At 44.5% G+C, this 25058-nt stretch overlaps 1 protein-coding gene across 2 annotated transcripts in view; it reads right to left on the reverse strand.

Moving 5' to 3' along the window:
• FBRSL1 (fibrosin like 1) overlaps positions 1-25058 on the reverse strand; it is a 743463-nt gene that overhangs the window by 526918 nt on the left and 191487 nt on the right. For both annotated transcript variants that reach the window (XM_084649612.1, XM_084649611.1), the window contains exon 2: positions 2009-2209. In XM_084649612.1, coding sequence (XP_084505738.1) covers positions 2009-2209 — 201 coding nt within the window. The remainder of the gene's footprint in view (positions 1-2008; positions 2210-25058) is intronic.

Consider the following 25058-nt stretch of genomic DNA (forward strand, 5'->3'; position numbering starts at 1 on the left):
GTGAATATTTTCTAAGCTGCCACCCAAATGAATGTTTAGCAGAAACATCTCTGCAGCATTAATATGGTTAGATTGAAGAGACCAGTAAAAGAGAGCTAGCTTTGGCCATAATCACACAGTTTTTGCAGTCCTTTTCTACAAACATCTGAACAAAGTGTTAAAATGGCACAAATATTCACAGAAAGCAGATTTCAAATGTAAAATGCACATATCTGTGGAAAATGAAGTTTAAATTCACACATGTTGAGCATTTGCACTGGACATGACTGTACGCTTACCCAGCTGGGGAATCAAAACAATACTATGTGATTAATCTGAGCAACCATAAATAAGTCACTCAGCTCAAATTTTATATACCACATACTGAATGAATCCTGGAAACAAAGTGTTTGTGATAACTTCGGAGTGTTTTCAAAATCTGCAAAAAACCCAAAACCATTGCCAATCTGACTGGAGGAAATTGATTTGCAACCAAAATGTCCACAAGCAGAAAAATGAAGCTAGATTTATCAGATAAGTCATTTGTTGTATTTTCCTCCTCCCCAATAGCAATCCATCTTTTAAATCAAAAACACAAACAGAAAAGATGCCAGAGTAATTAACCATCAGAACAGATTGCAAGGTAAACTCTCTGTCACTAAGGCCATGTCTACACTAGCATTTATGTCGGCAAAACTCTTGTCACCCAGGGGTGTGAAAAAACACACACCCAACCCCGAGTTGAGCTGGTTTTATTATGTAAACACAGGAGAGCTCTGTCCCGTCAGAACAACACGGCTACATGAGCTGTACCAATACAACTGTGCTGCTGTAAGCTTGTAAGTGTAGGCATGACCTTAGAGTCTAACTCAAGATTTGGTGCAGTGTCTTTCTAAAAGACATGCTCAAGTTCAACCACAAGTTATTTGGCTCAATGCAGAAATCACTGGATAAAGTTCCATGACCATAATGATCCCTTCTGGCCTTATAAACCTATAATTCAATTAAAAATACTTACAACGATCACAGAACCTAAACTTTTGTTGTCATCTGAGACGCATGCAAAATCGCCACCCATAGAAAGGAAGGCTTGTCCTACTTATTTGAATAAGCTCCTTTCTCTGGAGTACTATGCAGTACAGCTGCAAATACTTTTCCACTGCACAATTACTTCTTAGCTTGGTAAGGACAAATATGTTGGTCAACCTGCTAATTTCCATTTGGTGCTAGGTAACAGGTACTTAGCAAGTGCTTGCTCTTAGATATACTCTGCTATGCTATGCCCATTTCAGGCCTCCAACAAATCTCCCAGTTGAGCTGCAGTAAGTGATAAATGGCTTGCCAACCCCTTGTGCCTTTCCCTTTTACCTCCCTGGCTATAAAAGCACACACACAAGCTGGTTCAGACAAGAGCTTTTGAGGCCATGTTCCTCATGCTTGTGGCATTCAGAGTGACGACGACAGCTAGACCACCACTACAGAGTGTATTAATGCATTGCCTGGTTTCAAATGCACAAGGGACCTGTATCGACAAGGGAAGGAAGGGACAAACCCTTTCTTCTGTCTCTATTTTCATTTCTTAACTCCTATAATGCTCCCCTCAGTCTTAATTCACTGTTTGACAGAGTGCAGAGGAACTTGGCTCATGACGTGCACGTTGGTGTCACGTTTGCTAAGCCCCAGATATGCATTAACAATCCTGCATTCCCCAGTCCTAGGCACCAGTGGAGATGACAGGACAGGTTTCAGAGTAGCAGCCGTGTTAGTCTGTCTTCGCAAAAAGAAAAGGAGTACTTGTGGCACCTTAGAGACTAACCAATTTATTTGAGCATAAGCTTTCGTGAGCTACAGCTCACTTATCGGATGCATAGCGGATGCATAGTTTGTTTATTGCATCCGATGAAGTGAGCTGTAGCTCACGAAAGCTTATGCTCAAATAAATTGGTTAGTCTCTAAGGTGCCACAAGTCCTCCTTTTCTTTTTGCAATACTAGGACACAGTCACTTCAGAGGCAAAAGAATTCCCCTACCTGCTTGGATATCTTCAAGGGGTGTTTCTTCTTCACCCTCTCTTTGCCTCGTTCAGTCTCTCTCTCAGAGCTCCCGGCATCGTTATTATGGCCATTTTCACTGGGCTCAGCGGACACATAGTTTTCAGATTCTCGTGGTTTCTTTCCTGGATGCCTCTCCCATTTTTCCTTTCGCTCCTGAGGCTTTAATGACATGTCCTTCTGTGGAGAGGAAAAAAATAAAGAGTAAAACCTTTACGCTCTTTGCGGTAAGGACTAGAATGTACTATATGTTTGCACAGCACCTAGCACAATGGGTTCCAACCTGTCCTTAGGTTCTAAAGCAATCTAAATGATAAATAAAAAAATTAAATAAAATACAACTTTAAGAGAGAAGCTGAAAATGAGCAATCTATTCCTATACAATACAAACAAATGTTCGACTCAAGTGGGATGAATTTTCTCCAGGCTATGTGGGAAACAACTTCAGAGAACTAGTTATGACAACGAGTTCACTTCTGACTAATTCAAAAGCCACGCTTCACTTATAAGCACCCAAACATCTAAACATCTCAGAAGCAAGCTCTGTAAGGTTTGCTTGGCACTAACAGTTCTGTATCATAGCTAGTGATGTATTAACCTCTGAATTGAATAAGGCATAGAGGCTCTGATTCAGAAAAGCATCCTTGTTGGGGAAAAGAAGTTTACCAAATGCGTATGCGCTTTCCTGAATAGGGATGCTTAAGTCAAAAGGATTTAAATGTGTGGTTCAAGTTAAGCAAGTGTGTAAGTGCCTCCTTGAATCAGGGCCAGAATGCACTGAAGGTAAAACACTGAAGACACTGGTATGGTGTGTAATAAAACAAAGTTAACATAGAAATATTGAGAGCGGAGAAAAGGATACATTATAGTACATTTGTGAAGAACATAATTTAGTGGGGTTAAAGAAAAAGGCACCTTAAAGAATGGAATTAAATTGATTATTGGAAAAAATACGCAAAACACACATGGAAAAATGTACGGCAAAGAACTGGCTATTACAAAAAACAACATACAAAAATACTCTATAGTTATGGCTATCTAATTCTAGACAGCTAGATTTCTGCCACACCTTTTGTGAAACCAAAACGTGTTAGCCTCTAAGGTGCCACAAGTACTCCTTGTTCTTTAAACTCTCTCAAATGCTTTGCAGACTCACCATCCCTATTAATTTTTCACATGAGCTAACTGAACCAGATTAGGAGATGCATTAAAACCTCTACTAATCAAGCCAAAACTTGTCAACTTCAGACAGTTAATCTTGGCTTCTTTTTAAATCTGCAGGCCACCCCTTCTGACTCAGTCACAATCACTTCATCAACATTCATACCCTGTGTGAATGGAGTTCACAATAGCGCACCCATTCGTTTTGGCATACACACACCTTCAATGCAGCAAGAGTTACATCAGCCTCCTATGTGTCGAAACCCAAAGCACCACACCAAAGGATGCGCTGGGAATTGGAACAAAATGCCCTGCTGGCTGCTCCATACTATTTTTTCCCTCCTTTAATTTGCAGATTGGGCTTCTAAGTATGCATCATGCTGTTTCCATTTCAAATCATTCACCACTTACAGTTTTCTTTCCTTCTGCAGTTAGATGATGTACTGACATTTTAGTGAAATGCATAAATGTATGAGTTTGAATCTGGTTCATAACAACAACAAAAAGTGGGGGAAGGGACCAGTAGGACAACTAATTTTCTATCCTCAGCTAAGTCGACACTCAATTGTTACGCACACAGCCAAATCCACTGTATAGTTTAGCATAAGGCTGTTTAAGGGGCTAGCAGCATCTCCTTCACACACACACACACACACACACGTGCTAAAGAGCGCATTGTAAAGAATCAGCAATGTCCCTTAGAATTGCAGAGCAAAATGGACTATGGTTCTGCCTGCTAAACCTGTAAGTAGGGAGAAAGCCCCAGGAAAATGGTTGCTCTCTGTAAATGTTAGAATTAGGAACTTATCTGCCTTTTTCAGTTTGAAGATCTCTCTCTAAAGCAACAGTTTGCGGTGCAACTCAGAAAAGATCACAGCCTCCCACTTGCTGGGATGTTGCTGAGACAGAAATCGACTTTTTAAGCTCCGATAACTAATCAGAAAGTAATGTAACTGGAAATTACATTGCCCTGCTAGTTAACCGATGCTCAAATAGCCATGTAAAATATTAGAAACAAAAGCCACTGGAAGAAACGTGTCTGGTTCCAACTTTTAGTATGAATTTGTGGGGAGATTTTCTAAGGCACTAACAGCACTGCCATTAGAATCTTCAGATCATATTCACTGACAAGTTCTGCTAGGTTTACAAAACCTTCCCGTACACACAGACTGGTGTCAGGAATGGTTTCATGCAACATTCACCGCTTGGAAATGCAGAGTTTTGTTCCATCACAGAAGTGAGAGTGAAATGAATTCAGGGGATGCCAGCACAACTGGATCAAAGCCAAAGAAATAATACATTTGCTTCTACTGCCCCTAGCCTCAGAGTATTTTACAAATGTTAATGAATTAAGACGCACAACACCCTGTGATGAAGGTTATTACTTGTATTTTCCTCATAAGGAAACTGAGTCTTAAAGGGAGTGAGTGGCTTGTCCAAAGTCTCAGAGCACATGCAGCAGAGCCAAGGATAGATCTCAGACCTCTCAGCCACAAGCCAGGACTACAAGTCCACTCTTCCTCCCTGAGGATATTTGAACATAACCTGGGAAGTGAAACTGTGTGCAAAGGATTGTGGGATTTGGGTCACAGGACCATTTTCAGCTATTGTGTGTCGCAGAACATAAACAATAAGAGGTTGGGAGGGGAGGTGCCCATGGAGACCTGAGGGATCCCCATCTCTGCCTCCCCCCAACCTCTCTGCCCCACTGCATCCCAGCTTACCAGCCCCCAATGAGGAGGGGTCTCTGTCCCTCATAGCACAACCTTTATTCTCCCCTACCCGTCGCACTGGAGAGAGCTGGTGGGTGTCCTTTCTTTCTCACCCACTTGGCCCAGGTACATGGGGGAGGCAGCACATCATCCTTGCCTGGTTTGCAACTGGCCAGAGGAAAGCTGGATTCTGTCCCTGTGCTGGCTGAGTCTCGCACTGTGTTTGTGCTGGTGAGTAGAGAGCTCTTATCTCTCCTCAGCAGCCTCACAGAGGAAGCACTGCTCGAGATCAGCCTTCTCTTCCACCATTGCTTCTCCTGTGCGCCTTGTAAAGGAGGGGCCTACCCAGCTATAACCTTTCCCCCAGGGTTCACAATGCACAGGCTGAAAACCCTGCTGCACAGGAAGACACAAGCCCTGTCCAGAAGAGTATATCATTTATTTAAGTAAGGCTGCGTATGCATCCGTGCTTGAGTGTAGGTGATTTTTGCCATGGGCGGCCCGTAATAGAAGCTGGGGGAGGCTAACCTCCCCAAACCTCACCCTGGCCAATTTGAAGCCTCCAGAAAAATCTCCCCCCACCATGGTGCTGGGGCCACGGCACGGGCACAGAGCTTTTCCAGTCTCAGGGCCGCAGTGGGGAGGAAAGGAGTGAGCAGGGGCGAGGCCTCGGGAGAAGAGGCGGAACGGGGCGGGACAGAACGGGGGTGGGACCATGGGCGGAACGGGGCAGGGCTTTGGGGGAAGGGGTGGAATAGGGTGGCACCGTGGTCCCGGCTGGGGCTGAGAGCTCGATCCCGGCTGATGCTGAGCTCTCAGCCCCACTCTGTGGCCCTGACTGAGCTCTCAAACCCCAACCCCAACGGCCATGGGGCGGGGGCTGGGAGCAGTGAGCAAGAGCGGGGTCTTGGCTGGAAGAGCCAGGGCAGGGGGCTAGCCTCACCCACCACCCATGATTCTCACAAAGCCTGGGTGCATACCTAAGGTACACTGGATCACTGCAATGGACTCTATGCAAAGATGGACTTTCATTCAACTGCTAGTAAGCAGTGCTTCTTGGTGGCTCCAGCACACAATACCAATGTTCCATGATCTGTAGTGGAGGCCTGTGGACTTCTGGATTGAATTTCAGGTGCTGGCTTGGATCCATAATATGGTTCCTCAATGGCTCGGGACATTCCCACCTGAGAAGCTACCTCTCACCTTGTGCCACACTGCAGCCACATGGAGAGGGAGCTGGTGACAAAACATTACCCACACATGGCTCTTGGTTTTGGAACCAGATCCTTCCTCCCGCGTCTAAAAGAGCCCATGTCTAATAACCTTCATGCCGTGCTGCAAGGTGCATCTATTTGCTCTGGCTGTTGCAGAGAGGCAACTTGATGGGGTTCAGGGCTACCTGAGGGAGGAGTGTTCTGTCGGGGAGTGAGTTTTCCTAGTCATCTTTGGGGGGTGGAGGAAGTAACCTATTTACTATTGTTCCTGTAAATGTGTGTGAGGGGTGCTGAGGGGTTTGGATTCTATATAAATCTACATACCTATATAGGGTAATGCTTCACCGTACATGCCACTTTATTATAGCCTTTTGACAATTAAATGGAGGGGGGCAAACACACTGGAGATTTATGCACAGCTGACACCATGTTCTCTGTTTGATTAGGAAAGAACAATCAGCCCTAGAGGTCCTTGGCTCTGAAACTCAAATCCACAGCTTTTCGCTGGCCAGAGTTATCACTGCATGTTTGCTCAACCCAGGCTCAAACTTTCCCTTAATCCTCCTAGTTTATCCTGCACTTTGAGATTTCAGAGAGTGTAAGAAAGGCGGGGGTGGGAATATCCGTCACATGAGAGGACTCTCTGGGAGCCGGAGAAGTAAAAGCAACACAGTTAGAGGAAAAACATCCAGCATGCTGTGGTAGAGAAGACAGAATGATACTTTAGTTTTAACTAAATAGAAATGCCCTTAACTTCCAAACAGCATTTAACATTACTAGGGCCTGGTCTATGCTGCAAAGTTTTGGCAGCATAGCTATGGTGGCTGGGGGCGGGCTGGGAGAAACACTTTTCTAGAGGCATAGCTAATGTTGTTTCGGGGGAGGTGGTGAAGCTATGCTGGCAGAAGAATTCCATCTGCCAGCTTTCACTGCATCTGCACAAGGGAGCTGCCAGGATAACTATACTGGCCAAGGTTCTATAGCGTAGAAAAGCCCTTGCTTTCATACATGGCGAAGTTAAAGTCCTGCATGGTTCACCTAACTCTGAGGTAGAGATGGGAGAAGGTTGCAAATATTAAAAAGCAAAGCCAATAGCTAATTACATTCCATTATCCTCAGAATGCCCCTCTCCTCCTATTCCTAAGGTAATGGTTCCCAAACTTTTTGACTGCACGACCCCATTTTGAGAAGAATTGATTCCCACCACCCTAAAATGACATCACTAGACTCATGGCTACAGGCTGAATCAAATGCTGTGCCTCCAGCGGCCGCCTACAAAAATATGTGCTTTACGAAATCTCCTCCTCCACACTGCATGGCCTCATACGTATGGTGCATGGCCTTTTGTAGAGGAGGTCTGGATGTGTTTGAATTTGGGCTGTCTATTCAATTGGGATCACGACCCACCTAATGATGACATGACCCCACTTGAGGTTGAGACCCACAGTTTGGGAACCACTTCCTTAAGAGATCACATAGGCACATTTATTAAAAGGGAAGGGGGCCTGCCAGATCTCTCTCCACCATCACCTCCCAGGCTGTGCATTACAGCGGCTATCACTTTGGCTGGGGAACATGGAACGCTGGCTCCAGTGGTCAAAGAGGGATGACTTGAGAGAAATGTGAAAAACTGCTCCCTTCTATGACTGAGTCTCTTTGTGTCTAGACAGTGTCCCCACAGCCCGGCAGAGCAGGGAGCAAAGGACTGGTCCCCAGCCTTAAGCACCACGCGCCCTTCTGTGAGGGTTGTCACTCAACTAGTCAGTGAGTCTGTCAGGTCTGTTTTTGAAAAATCCTGGAGAACTACTGGTCCCTAGATATGAATTATATCACTCTCTCTCTTAGGTATTTCTAATGCTGCTATCTCTGTGGAAACTAAGCACTGAATTACAACATACACTGCATGTTACTCATTATTGTTATGACTTAGTATTTATGAGCTTTCTAAGTGTAGAGAGCACTTTACAAATGCATAGAAGATGAGGTCCCTACCAAGAGAAGCCTACAATCCATTTCAGATGGATAAAAGTAATACAGGAGCTATCCATTCAAATGGAAAATATTGGCAAGGAGATTTACATGAGGCTATATGAAAGAAGGGCCCTTGGCAGACAAGGCGGGAGAGACTGTTCCAAGAACAGCCGCCAACATAAAAGATGATGTGAAGCCAACAGGGAGAGGAGATGAAGGGAGTTAATAAGGACAGAGCAAGGGGGAGGAAAGTAGGGTATGAGGGGGAGGTAACTAAAACAGAGATTTAGGCTGGAGTGTGATTCTGTAGAGCCTTGAAGTTGGGGACAATGAGTGGGAGCTTGGTGTGATAAGAGAAGAAAACGAATGAAGAGAATGAAGATGAAAGTAATATGTTTAGAGCAGTAAGAGAGGAAGAGATTTTTGAAAGCCTTACTTCGGACAGACTGCAGGGGTAGGGAAGTCAGTGAGGAGGGAGGAGGAGGACACAATAGTTAAGGTATGACCAAGGCAGGGAGTTAGGCATAGCAACAGCTCATCAAAAAGCTGATTGAGCAAGGATCAGGCTCTCTACACCTGCAGAGTTTTTGCGCAGTCATTTTCAACGATGATAGGGAACCGGTGAAAGAAAAGCGCTGGTTTGTGTACTCATTTCATTCCTCAGGCATCAGAGAGCGTTTACATTTGCAGCACTTCCATCCATGATGAGAGCAGCGCACTGAGGGCAGCTTTCCCACCGTGCAGCTCTCTCCATTTTGATGATGGGTCTTGTGGGAAGGGAGGGCGCAGGGCAACCTGGGTCCCTGCACAGCCTCCTCTCCCCAAACACTGATCAGCTCCAGTAGCTCAGCATTGCTCCGAACAGGGGATCATTTGCTCCGTGGAGCAGCCATTGTCACCTGGCCAGACGATAAGTGAGCACTTGCACATCACCACAAAAGCATCACTGGTAAGAGCTGTACGCCTCTTGTGGAGGTGGTTTTCTTTTTGCAATGAAATTTCTGAGTTTCACTGCAAAAAGTCATTGGCAAATGTAGATGGTCCCACGTTTTTTGTGCAACGCCCTCAGACTCACAAATCTCAAAACCCCATCAGGACAATTTGGGAGGCAGATTGTTGGACTCTCCAGCTGCAGGTTTGGGGAGGGCAGGGAGTTCTCACCTTTCCTTTAATACAACACACATTTGTTTGTTTTACTTTCCCGCCCTCTCTTCTCCCCTACTGTGAAACTGACTGAAAGTGTAACTCAAACCTTTGGCCTTTCAGCCAGCGCAACTAAAGCTTTAAAGAAGAGTAGCCTGTATTTGAAAAGGCTTTCACACTTTGACCCTCAATTCAGGCAATGCAATCAATATCAATTAAAATGAATGCAAGTAAAATCCTTGCTTGTTTAACCCTAGACTACAATTCCACCCTGCCAGACGACATAGTCCAGACTAATTCAGGTGTTACTTCTGTGTGTGTGAGGTTGGCTCTGATCCTGTCAAATGTCTGGCTCAAGAATAAGAGGACTGCCTGATAGATAACCTTGGAAAGGTTAAGCCATTTGAAGCTGCCAGTGGTTTGCAGGTTTATGATGCATGCTTTAGCTTAAAAACCAGAGAAATCAGCATAATGAAAATAGTCATATTTATTACCAGAGACTGGGATCCTATTTACCAGTGGAAATCTGAAGAGCAAACTATCATGTACTCTAAATGAACCGCCTTGTGCTGCGTCTTCTGCATGTATGCAGGCTCCAAGCACATCCCTAGCAGATTAGCGTGCCACTGTAGTCTCCTGCCTCATGCCCTGCAGATTCCTGGAAATAATTCAGTCACAGACAAAGTCTTGGAAACAGTATTCCCCCTCCCCTGGGGCCTAAATAGCATTCAGCTCCTCAAAATGCCCCTTTGTGCTCACCCCTCAGGTGGACGGTTCACAGTTGTCCGCCTTGGGACCGTGGTCTGTCGACTCTTCCCTCAGGTTCAAGGGTTTCACAGTGCTCCTGCCTGGGGCTGTGCCCTGGCTGAGTTCTCCGTCTCAGGCCTAGACTATGCCTAAAACGTAGGTCGACTTAGCTACCTTGTGGGGAGTGAAAACCGTCGTCAGTCGCTGTAACGAGCGTCTACAGCGTATAGCTGCAGTGCTGCAACTGTGAGCCCTGACAGTGCAGAGAGAGCCTCAGCAGCTCCCTCCCTTGACTGGGGTTGGGGCCTCCCATTTCGTTACTCACCCTGTCAACCAGTTACTCTCTTCACACTGCCCCGGTGGTTCTAACAACCCCCAACACAGGAGAGAGGGGGGACTCGCCCAGCCCACTCTATCAGACTCCTGGTCCCGGGAGGAATTGGGTCAGGATTTTCCTATACCTCCCTCCTCCAGCCATCGACTAGTCCCCAGGACTACCTTCCTCTCTCCCAATGGCTACTTCAGTCATTATTTTATTTTTGCTTCATCTGCTTGCCCTGGACACATGGAATAGCGTAACTGGCCTCTCAAGCTACCTCCTATGGCCTTAAAGGGCCAATACCCATTACATTTGCCAAGAATCAACCCCTTTCCTGCTGACAATGAAGACGTACCAGGAACGTGCCGCAGCTATGAAGGCATTTTTTTGCCTCATGGAAATGGTACCTTCCAGGCAAAACAGACAAGATAATGTAGTTTAAGAAGTTCAATATAGCAGTTCAATAAACTTTTCTTTATAACTGGCCTGAACTCGCAATATTTATTAAATTTGTGCAAGTGTCTCCAAATTAATCCACAGATTTGGTCTGGCCTATTCTATTCAGATTCTTATACCACACACCTGACCCTTGTGTTTGAGTTCTCTATTAGTAGTTCATTAATCTTGTGGCGGGCATTTGTCACAAATGCTTCTTTTTTTGTTTTCTCCATTCTTCTCTGGCTAAGCAGAATAGCTTGTGGCATTACCAAGTACCTGAAACTAAAAGAATTATTTTTTCTTAATTACAAGTAACTTCTGTGGAATATAAACATCAAACCCATCTCTGCAGCAGTAACTGTATTTGTTGTATAACTTCTGCTCATGTGTATGTGTGCACAAGGGAGTTTTTGCCCATATTTTGGCACAAATATTCCTAACAATCACCCACTGATGAGATGGCTGAAAAATCCATTGAACCCACATTCTGCAGGTCCCTCAAGACAGGGAACAATTTCTCACCATGCAGGGGAGGATGCATTTTTTCCCCTTCCTTTTGATTCTCTGCAGGATTTCAGAGCCTGTGAATGCCTCACTGCAAGGAATTGCACACGTCTTCCCTGCTACCTACTGACAGGCACACCATACAGCTATTAAAACTCCCACAGGTGCTTGCTGTCCATCAGAAAGGAAATGATGCCATCAGTAATTCCTCTAGTGATGGCAGTAAATGCCCAACGAGCACTCACAGAATTACTGTCAGTGGAAAGTGTGTCAGAGAGCAAGGGAGCTTAAATGATTGAAGGGAAGCCAGGGCACCATTTTCAGGTAGATGAAATGAGGCATATTGTGAGACTAGCCTGCCTAGCTTTCACAGTCTACAGAGTGCTGAAAGAGATCTCCATTCACCAGGCACCACAAGGCCAACCTGCTCAGTTTCCACAATAAAAGCATGTTTGGCACAGTGCTGCTTTCAGCCAGCACCATGAGATCAGCCTGCCTGGTTTATGGGGCGTATAAAGGATGCACAGACAAGCCTGTGTTTGTTGACAGTGCCTGCTTCAACTCATTTCAGCTGCACTGCCATTTTGTACGAACTCTGAGAATGAAGAGCACGCTCCCTAGGGCGCTGATGAGAGGAGGTGGGATTTTATTTCTGCGTGAATCCAGCCCTTGTGGAAAAATGCCCAGTCAGCAGCCTTGAAAGACAATTCCAAAAGGTAGGCACAGCCACGGCAGGAGCATGGCAAGCTTCCCCCAAGGCGCCCCGTCAACTTGCCATAGAAAGACTGTCTTCAGCAACGAAAAGGTGGTGCGTTTGCCATGGTCTATTCATTTGCAGGCAAGGGTGCCAATTGTGATTATGGTCTTGTCCACTGAAAACTGGACAGAAGCCATCAACTCATATCATGTAGGCCACTGATCATCAGATGGTAAATTTCTGTACCTACTGACCATGCACCAGCAATCTAAATGCTTTATATATTCCATTATCAACACCTCTGAGCCACCATCCATTCCTCTCCTCTGCCCCTCACCATTCACCTCCCTTCTGTACATTAATAATAGTTTGTGCTCTAGTCCAGTGCTACTCAAAGTGGTGGTCCGTAGACTGGTGCCGGTCCGCGCGCCATCAGCTGCCTGCCTGCGCGCATATTGGAAGAAAAAAAATTGCTGGTCCCCCACATCAGATAGCTTGAGAAGCACTGCTCTAGTCTACAGCACCTTCCAGCAGGGGATCTCTCAGTATTTTACAAACAATAGAAAAAGCCTCAGAGAGCCCACATGCTATTCTCATTTTACAGACAGGGAACCAGGCCCACAGAGGTGAAAGGGCTTGTTCAGGGTCAGCAATAGAACCCAGGAGTCCTATACTTTTGCACCATGAAGACAAGAAATAATAAGTAATGCAAATGACAGCTTGGGGCTGCATTATTCTCAGCCAGTAACTTCATGACTCACAAGCCAGCCTTCTCTCACCTAGCAGCAGTGGGATTGGAAGGGAAGGAAGTTCACTGCTTAAAATTCAGGGGGAGAGGAGGGGTCGGGGGAGAAAATTTGTCACCCTTTCCTTCTGTCAGAGGCAGCTCACAACCCAAATGCTCCAGCGTCAGCACCTGGAGCCCAGAAAATCGTGAGGCCAGCGCTGAGCTGCCCAAGGACAAGAGGGCCAGGTACTCTTTTGGCACAAGCAAGTCAGTCAGCTGGACATTCCTACCATCACCAATTATCAGCTTATACCGGTCCGGAAAGAGAAAGCAGGAGGATGCTGTTGAGTTACAGATGCCTGCAGCACGTTTGCTACTATAGCCCAGCACTTGTAAACGTATTTGTCTATTCGTTTAAAATTAATGGCAAAATGAGAAAAAGCTCTTTGTCAATGGAATTCTTTTGCCCTATTGAAAGATGGAGGCCATGCATTTATGAACTGGATTCTGGACGTCTGGCTGAGATGACTGCAACCTGTGGCTGAAATTTTCAAAAGCCGATACCTAAAGTAGGTTCCTAAATCCATATCTAGGCACTTAAATGACCTGATCTTCAAAAGTGCAGAACATCCATCATCTCCCATTGACATCATAACTGTATTGATTCCAATGTAAGCTGGAACATACTCAACACTTTTAAAAATCAGGCCACTTAATTAGGTGCGTAGCTATGGATTTAGGAGCATAACTTGAGGGATGTCTGTCTGTTTGTGCGTGGTTGGGTTGTTTTTAAATCTTGACCTATGGTTTTGTTTAACAATTTCATCCTGCGAAAAAACAAACTCAAAATTAAAATTTATTACCCAGTGATAGTGTGAGTCACAAGTGTTGCCTCCATTTATTATTTTACATTTGTGCTTTTAAAATGTAGCTATAAAAATAATAATTCCCCTAAGAACACACCACATAAGGAAAGAATGACTCTGCAGACAATGAAAGCTATTTTAGTTGCAAACAAACACTAGAGGAGATTTTACTATCCTTGCTGTGCCCTCAGCACTGGACTATAGCACAGGGAAAAGCTGCACTATTTATGGAAATCTGGGACAACAAATGCATTATGTTAAAACCAAAGATTCCACTACAACAGTTTTCAGTTCAGCTACCCAGTGTGTTTATAAAAAATATTAAGCAATTTATCCTCTGGTAATTTCTTTTGACTGGGAAGCAGGGAAATTATTTTAGGATCGATCCACTGGTAAGAAATATGTAAAGAAATCCATCTGCAAAAATCACTCGTCCAAGGCACTTCACTCTCTGAGATGACCCGAACCTCACAGAATGAAGTTCTGGTGCTTCACTGGAGAACAGTCAACATGCCAGTGGTGGTCATGGCACTTACTAAGAGTAGAATACTTTTTGCTCTTTTATTATTTGATGGAATCCCTTCCAGAACAGTGAGAAATAAGGAATAAAAGGTACTAACAAAAAGACATGGCCGGAACGTTTATCCTATGGGAATGACTGACAGGTTAAATATCACCCTGTTCTTGGGGTGTCCTGTGTGCTCTGAATATTTTCCAAACTTCATGCATCTTACTGAAGACCAAACTATGCAGTTCTAAAATGAGTTTGCAGAGTGATTCCATCTGCTGAAAAGACTGACCGATATTTTCATGATTATATTGAACGGTGTCACGTGCAGCTCTAGCTGCACCCTTCCTCCTAGCAAAAATTTAGGCCAATGTTTTTATACCTACTCTTGTCCTTTCTACTGCACAGCACTGAATTGGTTTCCACTGAAACAGAGGCTGGCCGTAGGTCTAAAGCCGTCATCTCTGCCATCAGCTGTTTTTCTCCCATGTATAGAGCATTGGTGTATGGGATGTATTTGGGTGCAATATCTCTATAAATAGTTGCTAGAATAAATAATCTTCATCCAAATGTTGCCAAATATCCATGTGGTTCCAAAGGACAATTCCAAACACCCTAACAGCCACGTCAGAATGAGTTATCCATTCATATCCCAAACAATCACTGATAAAAGGGAGAAATACACCAGGATAGTCAACAATTTTAATGTATTTTATGTTATAATACAGTTAATTCAGAAAGCATAAAGGTCATTAATAGATTGTCACATGTTTGCAGACAGCAGCAATTTCAAACTATGCAATTTTAAAATTGTATGTCAGTCTCTCAACTTCCAGCTGTTATCTCAACATTAGATAAACACAAAGCAAAGGTTACACCATCATTTAAACCAGCTTATGTACTGCATCTGGTAACACAAACCATTTATTAAATTCTAATTACACATATATTACTTTTACAACTCTTATTAAAATACCAGGGAAAACAAGGGCAAAGCCGTTTAAAAAAGAAAAGATCAACAGTTTAGAGAAAGTGGCAATCAAGGTTATTCTTTTCAATGTGGCAAATCCGCAGTGAGTTGCTGTTTCTATTCACTTCATCTCAAATCTCCGCTGATTTACGATAGTCTCTCTCAAATCCACAACTGCATCTTGTTAACATCACACCAGCTGGTGCCACATATAGCTTTCAGCCTCGATTTTGTTTAAGTGCTTTATAGATGCTTAACGTATAGATCCTGACGTCTGCTTAAAATGATTGTCTGATTAGAGAATTAAAATGTTTGGTGCCCATCCAATGCACTCGCTGAGGATGCTCTTGTTACAAGCTTGCAGACACAAAATAGACATAAAAATAAGGACTTCCACTGAAGTCTATGAATTTCTTCAGATGTATAAGTGTGATGATCTCCAATAAATCTTTAGAGGACATCAAGTCAATTTACCCTGGTTTCTACGGATTCATAGATTCTAAGGATAGGATTTTAAGGTTTTTATGATCCTCCAGACTAACCTCCTGCATAACACAAACCAAGGAACTTAATCCACAATGGCTTTGATTATGGCAGTGGTTCTCAAACTTTTGTACTGGTGACCCCTTTCAAATAGCAAGCCTCTGGGTGTGATCCCCCCCCCTTATAAATTAAAAATACTTTTTAATATATTTAACACCATTATAGGTGCTGGATGCAAAGTGAAGTTTGGGGTGGAGGCTGATAGCTCACGACTCCCCCATGTAATAACCTCATGACCCCCTGATGGGTTCCGACCCCCAGTTTGAGAACCCCTGGATTATGGGGAGTTTTGGAAAGCGTTCCAACCAAAGTATAGCCCTATTCAAACACAACAAAAACAAAACCCACCTGTATCACCAGACTCCCTTTCTCATCCGCAGTCCGGGGAAGTACTGAGAACCAACAACTCCAGGTTATTTATTCTGACTCCAATCGTCAGTTGCACAGCATGTGACTTCAACCAGAGATGAAGCAGCTCAGCCCCAAGAACAGGCTTTGAAGCAGGATAGACCAGCAACATCCTTTTGTACAGGAGAGGTATCCTGCAGTGACAGCAATGCTATCTTGGCAGCATAATGCCTCTCTAATTCCGAACGCATCCTTTGCCAGAAATGAATTTCACACAGGGAAATTCCATGTTTTAGCATTAAAGAATTTCAGCTGAGAACAGCAAAGCCTAGAGGATTTCCACTGAAATGTGATGGGATTTGGGCTCCTTTGAAAACACCACCACCAGTCTCATTTCCATCCCTCTTCCCCCTTTTTCTATGTGAGTGAGAGTGGCAAGTAGAGGGCCGGGGTGGTGCTTTGGGGAGGACATGCTACTGGGGGATCAACAAGAGACACCCCACCCATTTTAACATCTTAGCATACTTGGTCCGGTCAGTTTGTAGCACGCAAGGTGGGCAAGAACTAATTAATGGGTATGTTCATTAACGTTCTTGATAGGACTAAAATTAGTGCTCTTCGTGGTTAGCCTTACCAGACATTAAGGAAAGTGCAACCGGCATTACCCTGCAGAATTGTAAACATTTAAGGCTCTAGAGTGGACAAACAACAACAACAAAGCAGCTCCGGAAGGAGGAACATGTGCAGAATCAAAATGATGTGGTTCACTTACCCAAGCATGTAAAATAAGGCCTCAGGCACACTTAGCTGACAGGGGGATAACTGATTGTAGAGAAAGACATTGGCTGAGCAGGTGCAATCAATCACTCCTGCCTGCAGTCTCACCATACCCAGTGTGAACTGTGCCATTTTAATTCTGCTCTGCTGCCTGCTTTTCATAGCAGGGTTTTGGTCTGAGCACAGAGTGCTGAACAGAGGCCTTTGCAAGCTACTGCCTCCGTCTTCTCAACCTGCACCGTTTAAATCATTCGTTTTCCCTTTTGTTCTGTTTTTGATCCCGTAAGTGGTGCTAGCTTTACTATCTGCACTGACAGCCCCCCAACCAGAAAGGAGGACCCTATCTATTTGTTAATCCTTTCTGAAATAATTCCCTAGCAATAAGAGAGTGAGGAGTTACAACATGGAGTTTTCAAAGCCTCAGTGAGGCCAACACAATGGAGGAAGCCCATCATGTTTTACTTGCCTCACAAGCAACAACTACAATTAAGAATTAGTCAGAAAGAAAGAGGTTAAGACAGAACAGATTCAGGTAGGATGATTGGAGAACAGACTTCAGTAGGGAGGGGATCAGTTTCTAAACAGCAGTACCACAGCTGACAGTAAGCACTTTTCCAAGGGCTAACTCCTTACTCATGCAGATAACCAAAACTATCAAGACCATCTACAATATGGGGCCATCTAGTGGCTCCCAATGTTACAATAATGTGAGCGAAAGAGCCAAGAACTCCTGGGTTCTAATCCCGCTTCTGCCACTGACTCAGTGTGTGCCAAACACTTATCTGCTTTTTACAGACACAGAGGCTAATGGTTGCAGGACACCCAGAGATGCTGTGATAATTAACATCTGTAAAGCGCTTCCAAGGTGAAAAGAACCATCAACAAACTTAGTACTGTTTATTAACAAAGGTCTCCCACTGCCATCATACTGGTTATCCACAACCTTTTTTGCTAGTCTATTAATGTGGCACATTACATCTGCACTAAGCAATGTAGCCTCATCTTGTGCATGGCTGATACCTAAATTTGCCTCCCCAGACAGGTTGTTGGAGGAGGATCTATATAAGTGGCACAGCAAGAGCTCTCCTTCCAATCTCCATCTCAGGAGCCTGTTGCTAAGCAACTAAGTGTCTCATATCTGCAATATACATCCTTTGCCACCAGCCCAGAGAGCAGGTTCTGAGTGTATTCCAAATACAGGACCCCTATAGGGTAGAGCTTCTGTTTTGTGTGGATCTTAATAATACTAATAATTTTATGCATAAAGCACTCCCTGCCAAGGAGCTCAGGGAGCCGTATGATGGTAAAGACAGTCAGGTCAAATAAAAGGCAATAATAAGAACAAAAATCTCCACAAACAAACCAAGGAGGAGAGTGGAAAAATTCCACATTCCAGGGCCAAGAGTGACCAAAATGAAGAATACATTTGAAAAAGAGTCGTCCGTCCCCCACATGTGTGTTTGAAAGGCGAGAAGGAAAAAGGCTGATTTATTTAGTGGGCTCAAGTCCCATAGGTCCGTCTGAGCTAAAGCATGACCGCCTGCCAACGTATGGTGCAATGGTGGGTCCCCTAAAGATGGGAAGCCATGAGAGGACAAATACACCCTTTGTGAAGAAACTAAAGGAAAGGTCTCCTCTATGCTGGCAGCCAGGGCCGATGCTGTTAAAGGCGTTAAAAAACAGCAAGGCCAACTTAAAGATCAATCCACCCTTTATAGGCAGCCAATTTGGAGAACACAGGGCCAGCATAATAAATCTGCATGAAAAGGAATTCCTCTCTCAGTCTCTCTCCACACCTAATAGATTTCCCATCCAAGCATTAATCTGTTATTCGTATAAACTCTGAGGTTTCTGGCTTTTTAATTTCATTAGAGAAAGTTTTCCTCTAGCCAAAAAGTAAAGCAGGGGGAGAGCAGGGGAAGACATTTAATAAATAAATAATAATTAGTAATAATAATAATAATAATACCTAGCTCTTTTCATTCAGAGATCTAAAAGCGCTTTACAAAGGAGGTCAGCATCATTAACCCAATTTTGCATATGGGGAAACTGAGGCAGAGAGATGACCTCAATTGCCCAAGGTCACCCAGCAAGCCAGCTGTGTTCTATTCCTGAGCCTCACTCCCATGTGCTGTTCATTAAGCGACACTGCCTCCCCTCCCAAGAAAAAACCCCAGCCGAGCCAGGTAGAAGCTTACTTTCCTGACATTACGAAGGATAATTTGTGGTAGATGTGGGGTTTTCTATGGTGTGTGGCAAATACAAGCCTTGATGTTAGCTGTGAAAGAGGGAGCAGGAAGGGTTTTCTGACTTCATCCTGTTGCTTCATAACTTACAAGGCCAAAGCTAAAATCGACACGATGACAGCAAAAAACAACAACATCGCTCTATAAAGTCAAACTAGTTGTTACCGAAAGAGCAAGAACTGGCAGGCTTTCTTGGCTTCTGTGTTCAGACACATACCCTGGCCTTCCTAACTTGCTGCTCTGGATACTGCCCAAACCCAGGACCATCTGGCCAGCATGTGAGTGTGTATATACACAGGGGGCAGGGAACAGGGTCCTGGATGACAGCTAAATGACATCAGTACAATACTGTGGACTCTACCTTTCTTTCAAGGGAGTATATAGTTGGACCAGTGCTTGGAAAGCAAAGCGGCTGGTTAAGTGACACCAGGCGTGATGAGGCTGAGCAAGGCGGGATGAAAACTTTTCATATGGGCATGGGTTCTGCATAAACATTTGCTTTGTGTGCAGAAACAATCAATCACTCATGCTGCAAAGATATGTGAAATGATTTTCCTAGTAGAGATGCAAAGTGTGGGGTTTCACACTCCCTTCCCCAGCCTGATAGCTAATCTCTAAATTCAAAAGCAGGATTTTTCTACTTCTGTTTCTGCATTCACTCTTCCACACCCCAGCTCTGGCTTCACAACACAGTCAAAACCAACATGGGCTCTCATTTTTCCCTACACCCTGCATAGACCTTTAACCTCACATTCCAGCTGCAAGAGCACAATGCACAACCTCTTCTAACCTCATTTTCAAAGCAATCTACAGGAGACTTGCCAGGAGGGTGCTAAGACAGCAGTGTAGTAGGCAACCTCTGGAGAGCCCTGCAACCCGACCTCAAACTGAAGGGATCTGAATACAAAAGTGTCAGGCCTGGGTCAGGAAAAACAACCAGATCCTCTGAGACTAGGGTCAGCTCCACTCCTGCCCACGGGATCCGTGCGGCAGCATCTGCATGCCCTAAGCCTGCAGGTCACCGCCACCTCACTATGCTGTGTGCATTGCGGAGTGCTTGCCAAGCAGCTGCAGCGCACCTCACTCCTCAGCATGCACACACAGCATACCACGGGCAGTGAATGGCAGCAACAGGGCATGCGGCCACTGCCGGCACCAACCCCACAGGTTACAAAGGCGGGAGATGCTGGCGCTGATCAGGTTCTGGGGGAAAGGTCCAAGCTGGTCAGAAAATGACTCGACCTCTCACACTGGCTGGGCTTGGGTCCAGCATGGGTCTAAAATGAGGATCAAGCAGACCCCTAAATCTCAGTCTTAGAGAACAAATGTGAAGGCATGTATCATATCTAGAGCCTGATTCTCTGCTCACCTACACTGGTTTTACATTGCTGTAACTCCATTGACTTAGAGAGTCGCCTCTGATTCACACTGGTGGCAGGGAGAGGAGAATCAGGCTCTTTGTCTCTGGCATCCTGGGAAGTGGGAGTCCCTGAGACTGCACAATGTGTCATCCCACTAGGGACCCAGCATAAGAATCCAGGCAGAGAAAGAGAATCCTCCATCGGAAAATACCCAGACCCAGCTTGGCCATGGGTTCAAAACCACTGCCGGAGAAACCCCTGGGAATTTTGTTGATGCATTTGCTGTTGCTCAAATAAGGGGTTAAATAACTATAAGAATTATTTAAAAAAAAAAAAGAAGAAGAAGAAAGAAAAACCCCCACAACCCAATGCTCCACAACAGTCTATTTCAAATTTAAAGACACACACAACTTAAAATCCAGACTTGAAATTCTCTTTTAAAAATGAGTTTAAAGCGGCTTCTGGGATACCCCATGCCCCAAGATCCTCCTGCTGATTTTGGCTTTACAATGTCCCCGTGGGCCCCCCCACCCCAATGTGAAAGATCCAAGCAAAAAACAGGGGAAATGGGCTGACTACAGGGGAAACCGTGTAAGTGACTCTACACAAAATACTGTCAAATGCACAAAGTGAACAAGCTGAGCAATGATTTCGTCCCCCTCTAGTTTCTTTCAGTATAGGATATGTCTACGCTGAAGCCGGGATGCATAATCCCCGCCTTAGGTATACATAAGAGCTAGCATGAAAAATAGCAACATGGTTGTATCAGCGTGGGCTAGTCCCAGAGTACAGTCCCGTCCATCGCCCCTGCCACCACAGCCACGCTGCTATTTTTAGTGCACTAGCTCTGTCAGAGTTGGCACATGTACATCTACCTGAGCTGGGAATTATACCTCCCAGCTGGTTCCCCTCGCAGTGATAAGAGGCGTTACTTGTTATGACAGCAAGCTATTTGTAGATAGGAGTGTGAGTGCTAAGTTGACTGTCACTGTCTGTCTCTGTCACACATGCTCTGTGTGGAAAGGGAAAACGGGGAGATGCCCACCTTTCAATGACTGCAGCACAGAGGATGCACATGCACCATCCAGTGCACTCTTATTTGAAAACACGGCTGCCTCTAGCTTGCCGCCTTCTCTGCTAAGGCACTGGCAGCACGACACAGATTTCTCACTGGCTTCACTTCCTAGCTGGCTTTAAAAGCACGTACAGCACCGTACACAGGGGTCTTTTTAAAAAACCAACCAACCAGCCAACCCTATATACTATTTTCTTTCCATTCAGAAGTTCTTACTGAAGTGAAACAGGAGGAGACTTCTTCCAGGACAAAGGAGGAACAGAGACAAAGAGGTTCAAATTAATGACAATCCTTGGCAATCAAGGAAAGCAAAAAAGCTGGGAGCTGTGGAATGCCATCTTTGTTTAGCGCTAATTACCTTCTGCTATCTTTATACATCTTGTGAAATTCATTGCGCCCTCCCCCAGAAGATTTTGTTATGAAGTTACTTTACCCTGGTTTCTAAACTCCTCAATGAGCCCGTCATGAAAATCTAGTTTATAACGGGTTTAAACATTCAAAGTTTCTCGCTACCAAAAAAAAAACTTTCTACAGAGGATTAGACTGGCATTTTCTTTAAACCACAGAGTGACCAGAAGAGGCATGCTACAAAGGCAAAGAAAAACAACAAGGGATTAGTCTGGATTTTTTCTTTAAACAGCTCAGGTGTACAAAAACAATGAGTTATAGTGCTACAGTTTTTTAAGTAAACCAAGGGGTAGCTATACTTACGGTGGAAGTGAACAAGTAATTATCTCTTTAAAAGGGCTGATCTCTAATGGACTGTTCATGGGACTGAGGACTCAGGAGACCAGGGATCTTTTCCCAGCTGTGATCTTGCTCATCTAACTTTTCAGTGCCTCAGTTTCCCCATATGTAAAGAAGGGGGATACAATACTGAAATACCTTTGTAAAGCGCCTCAGAACTACAGACAATATAATAAAACCCTTGTTTTTATTAATGACTTTCCATCCATAGAGATCAAAGCATTTTACAAAAGGAGGAAAGTATCCTTTTTGCCATTTCACAGGTGGGGAAACTGAGGTGAAGCAATTTGCCTGATGTCACAGACAGGAATAGACCCCAGGCCTTCTGAGCTCCTCTCCCACTGGCACATACTGCCTGCCTTAGCGAGGAAACATCACAGTTTCTCTTCTTTCTTGAAGAAAACACACACTGGAATAAACAGGGCAAGAGGCTGAATGCCCCATGAAGTCACGAGACCTCTTCATCAATCTCCTCCGGGCGCTGGACAAGGTGGCCATCTATTATACCAAGAGGAGGATGCTGGATGGGGAGGTGGCCTGTAACTGTGGGGTCTATTTCCGCTCCTTCCTTCCATCACACATCCGGGCAGAGTTCCTCTGGGCCACGTCCGCAGCCTCCCTAGACACCTTTGAGGAGCAGTGGGTGCTGTCTGGGGGTTCTGCTCAGTGACCCCTTCTGGATGGGAGAATCTGCCCTATGTAGATGCATTTCCTTTGAAGAGTCTCCTGCTATTTCCAACAGCTTTGCTCTCTGCATGCACTTTCCTTTGTTAAGGTCTCCTTATCTAATCATACTTTATGGTACTTTACAGTTTACACTATCACAGGTTTGGCATCTCAAACATCTGAAAGAAAAACAGACTACACAAGCATGGCAATTAAGATTAAGGTGCTAATTGTTTTAGTTGCCTGGTAAGGAGGTGAGAGAACAGGGAGACTGGAGCAGTAGGGGTTGTATTCCCAGCTCTGCCACTGACCTTCTGGGTGACCTCGGGCACCGATCTGTGGGTGCTTCTACGCAGCCCAGGGCAGCCCTGACAGACGGGGGTTTGCAGGGTTTGTGCTAATGCTCTACAATCAGCAGTGGAGATAGCACTCAAAGTTGCGGCTCAGGCTGGACTTCGGGCTCTGAAGCCTTTGGAACACCTAGCACGATGGAGGCCCTCCCTCCCCCCAATCCATGACGGAGCTGTGAAACGCCACCACAATAGAAAGAAATGGTCATAATAAATAATAATAATGCAGACAACTTGAATTTCCCTTAAAGCAAGTCATTTCCTGGATGAATGGAACGATGCACATGAAACTCATTTTTATGGATTTAGAAGGGGGATCTGTGAAGCAAAGCTGAACTGGCACAGAAATTTTTTCAAAATTTTGACATATTTTTCACGTAATGCGAAATAAGAGATGGGGGATTCTCATGACCCTGTTTGAATTGGCCTTTGGCTACCACCAGCCATGGCAAGAAGGGGGAATCCATGCTGCTGGGTCTTTAGGGATAATATAATGGACACCAACCAAAAAGCAGAATTAAGAGCTGGTCTACTCTCAGGTTTGGAGACCTAAATAGGTAGAAAAAACAATTTCGTTCAAATCAGTAAAAGCCCCTGCTGTGGAGTTTATAGATTCCTTTCTTAACCTTTGACTGGATAGCCAAACTACCACCACCAGACAGTCTCTCCTGTGGTCCCTTCAGCTAAATCAAACCACGCATTGCAGTTCTACAAAGCTAAAACAATGTGAATGGATTATGTGTAACCTTAATTACTCCCTGAATAACAATGAGGTGCTAATTCACAGGGTCTAATTACCCTTCATTTTTATGGACCTGAATCATTAGTTCCCTACGGGTATGTCTATATAGAAGAAAAAAAGTGTACACTTAACTCGGGCTAGCTAACTTTGGTAAAAATAGCAGCGAAGGCACACCAACTTGAGTTAGCAGCTCAAGTTAAAGCCTTATAGGGGAGCCTAGGATTGAATTTGAGGAGCTAACCCAAGTTAAGAGCCCGGTTGCTGTGTTTTCATTGCTATTTCAACCAGAGCCAGGTAAAGCACGTCAGCTAATCTACACTAACCAGCTTTTAGCAACAAGGCTATGTCGACACAGCCTTGTCTCTAAAAGTCAGCACGTATAAACGCTCTCTGTCAGTATTTTGTCGGCAACTTTGCCAACAAAATACTTCCAGCCCCGTGAGCTGCGTTAGCTTTGTCGGCAGGAGAGCGTTCACACTGCTGCTTGCGTTGGCAAAACTTTTTTGTCTTTCACAGAGGGGCTTTTTTAAGTACCCATGAAAGACAAAAGTTTTGTCAATAACTTCGCAGTGCAGACATACCCAAAGTGACCAACACGCCTTTTTTCCCTCCCGGTCAGTGCAGACATACCTTAAGGCACTGATACACATTGCTGTTCTTTGACATACCCTCCCAAGCTGGTTTCCTTGTCCTGCTATTAGATTACAATCATTTTGGAGAGTTGGAAGGCACAGTACTTAACATTTTACGGAAACATCTGATGACAAAGCTACTGAACATCCTTTCAGGAGAGACGAAGAATGTTTATTTAGACTCGCTCTTGAAGATTCCTGATGCATTTTGATTCTCAGGCTCACTTAGTCCTTCCAAATAATTTAGTGCATCTTGTGGAAGCAGTGGTCTCCTAAAATGGTATAGCTATTGAGTGTAACTGAGTATGGAACTCCCTACCTATCAAACCAATACTGCTATCTAAGCTCCTCGCAAGGCCCCAGCCAATGAAGCTGAAAAGCACCTCAGAAAAAACTCCCATAAGCCAACGTTTAAAGTTAACAAGGGAAGAAAGGGAAAATGGCTAGTAATCTAATCTTGGACCTGGGAGACGTAGTTAAATTCCCCACTTAGCCATATACTTCCTGTGTGACCTTAGGTAAGTCACTTAGCTTCTCTGTGCTTCAGTTCCCCATCTGTAAAATG

The sequence above is a fragment of the Lepidochelys olivacea genome (assembly GCF_965140295.1).
Source record: "Lepidochelys olivacea isolate rLepOli2 genome assembly, chromosome: 15".
Classification (NCBI taxonomy): Eukaryota; Metazoa; Chordata; order Testudines; family Cheloniidae; genus Lepidochelys; species Lepidochelys olivacea.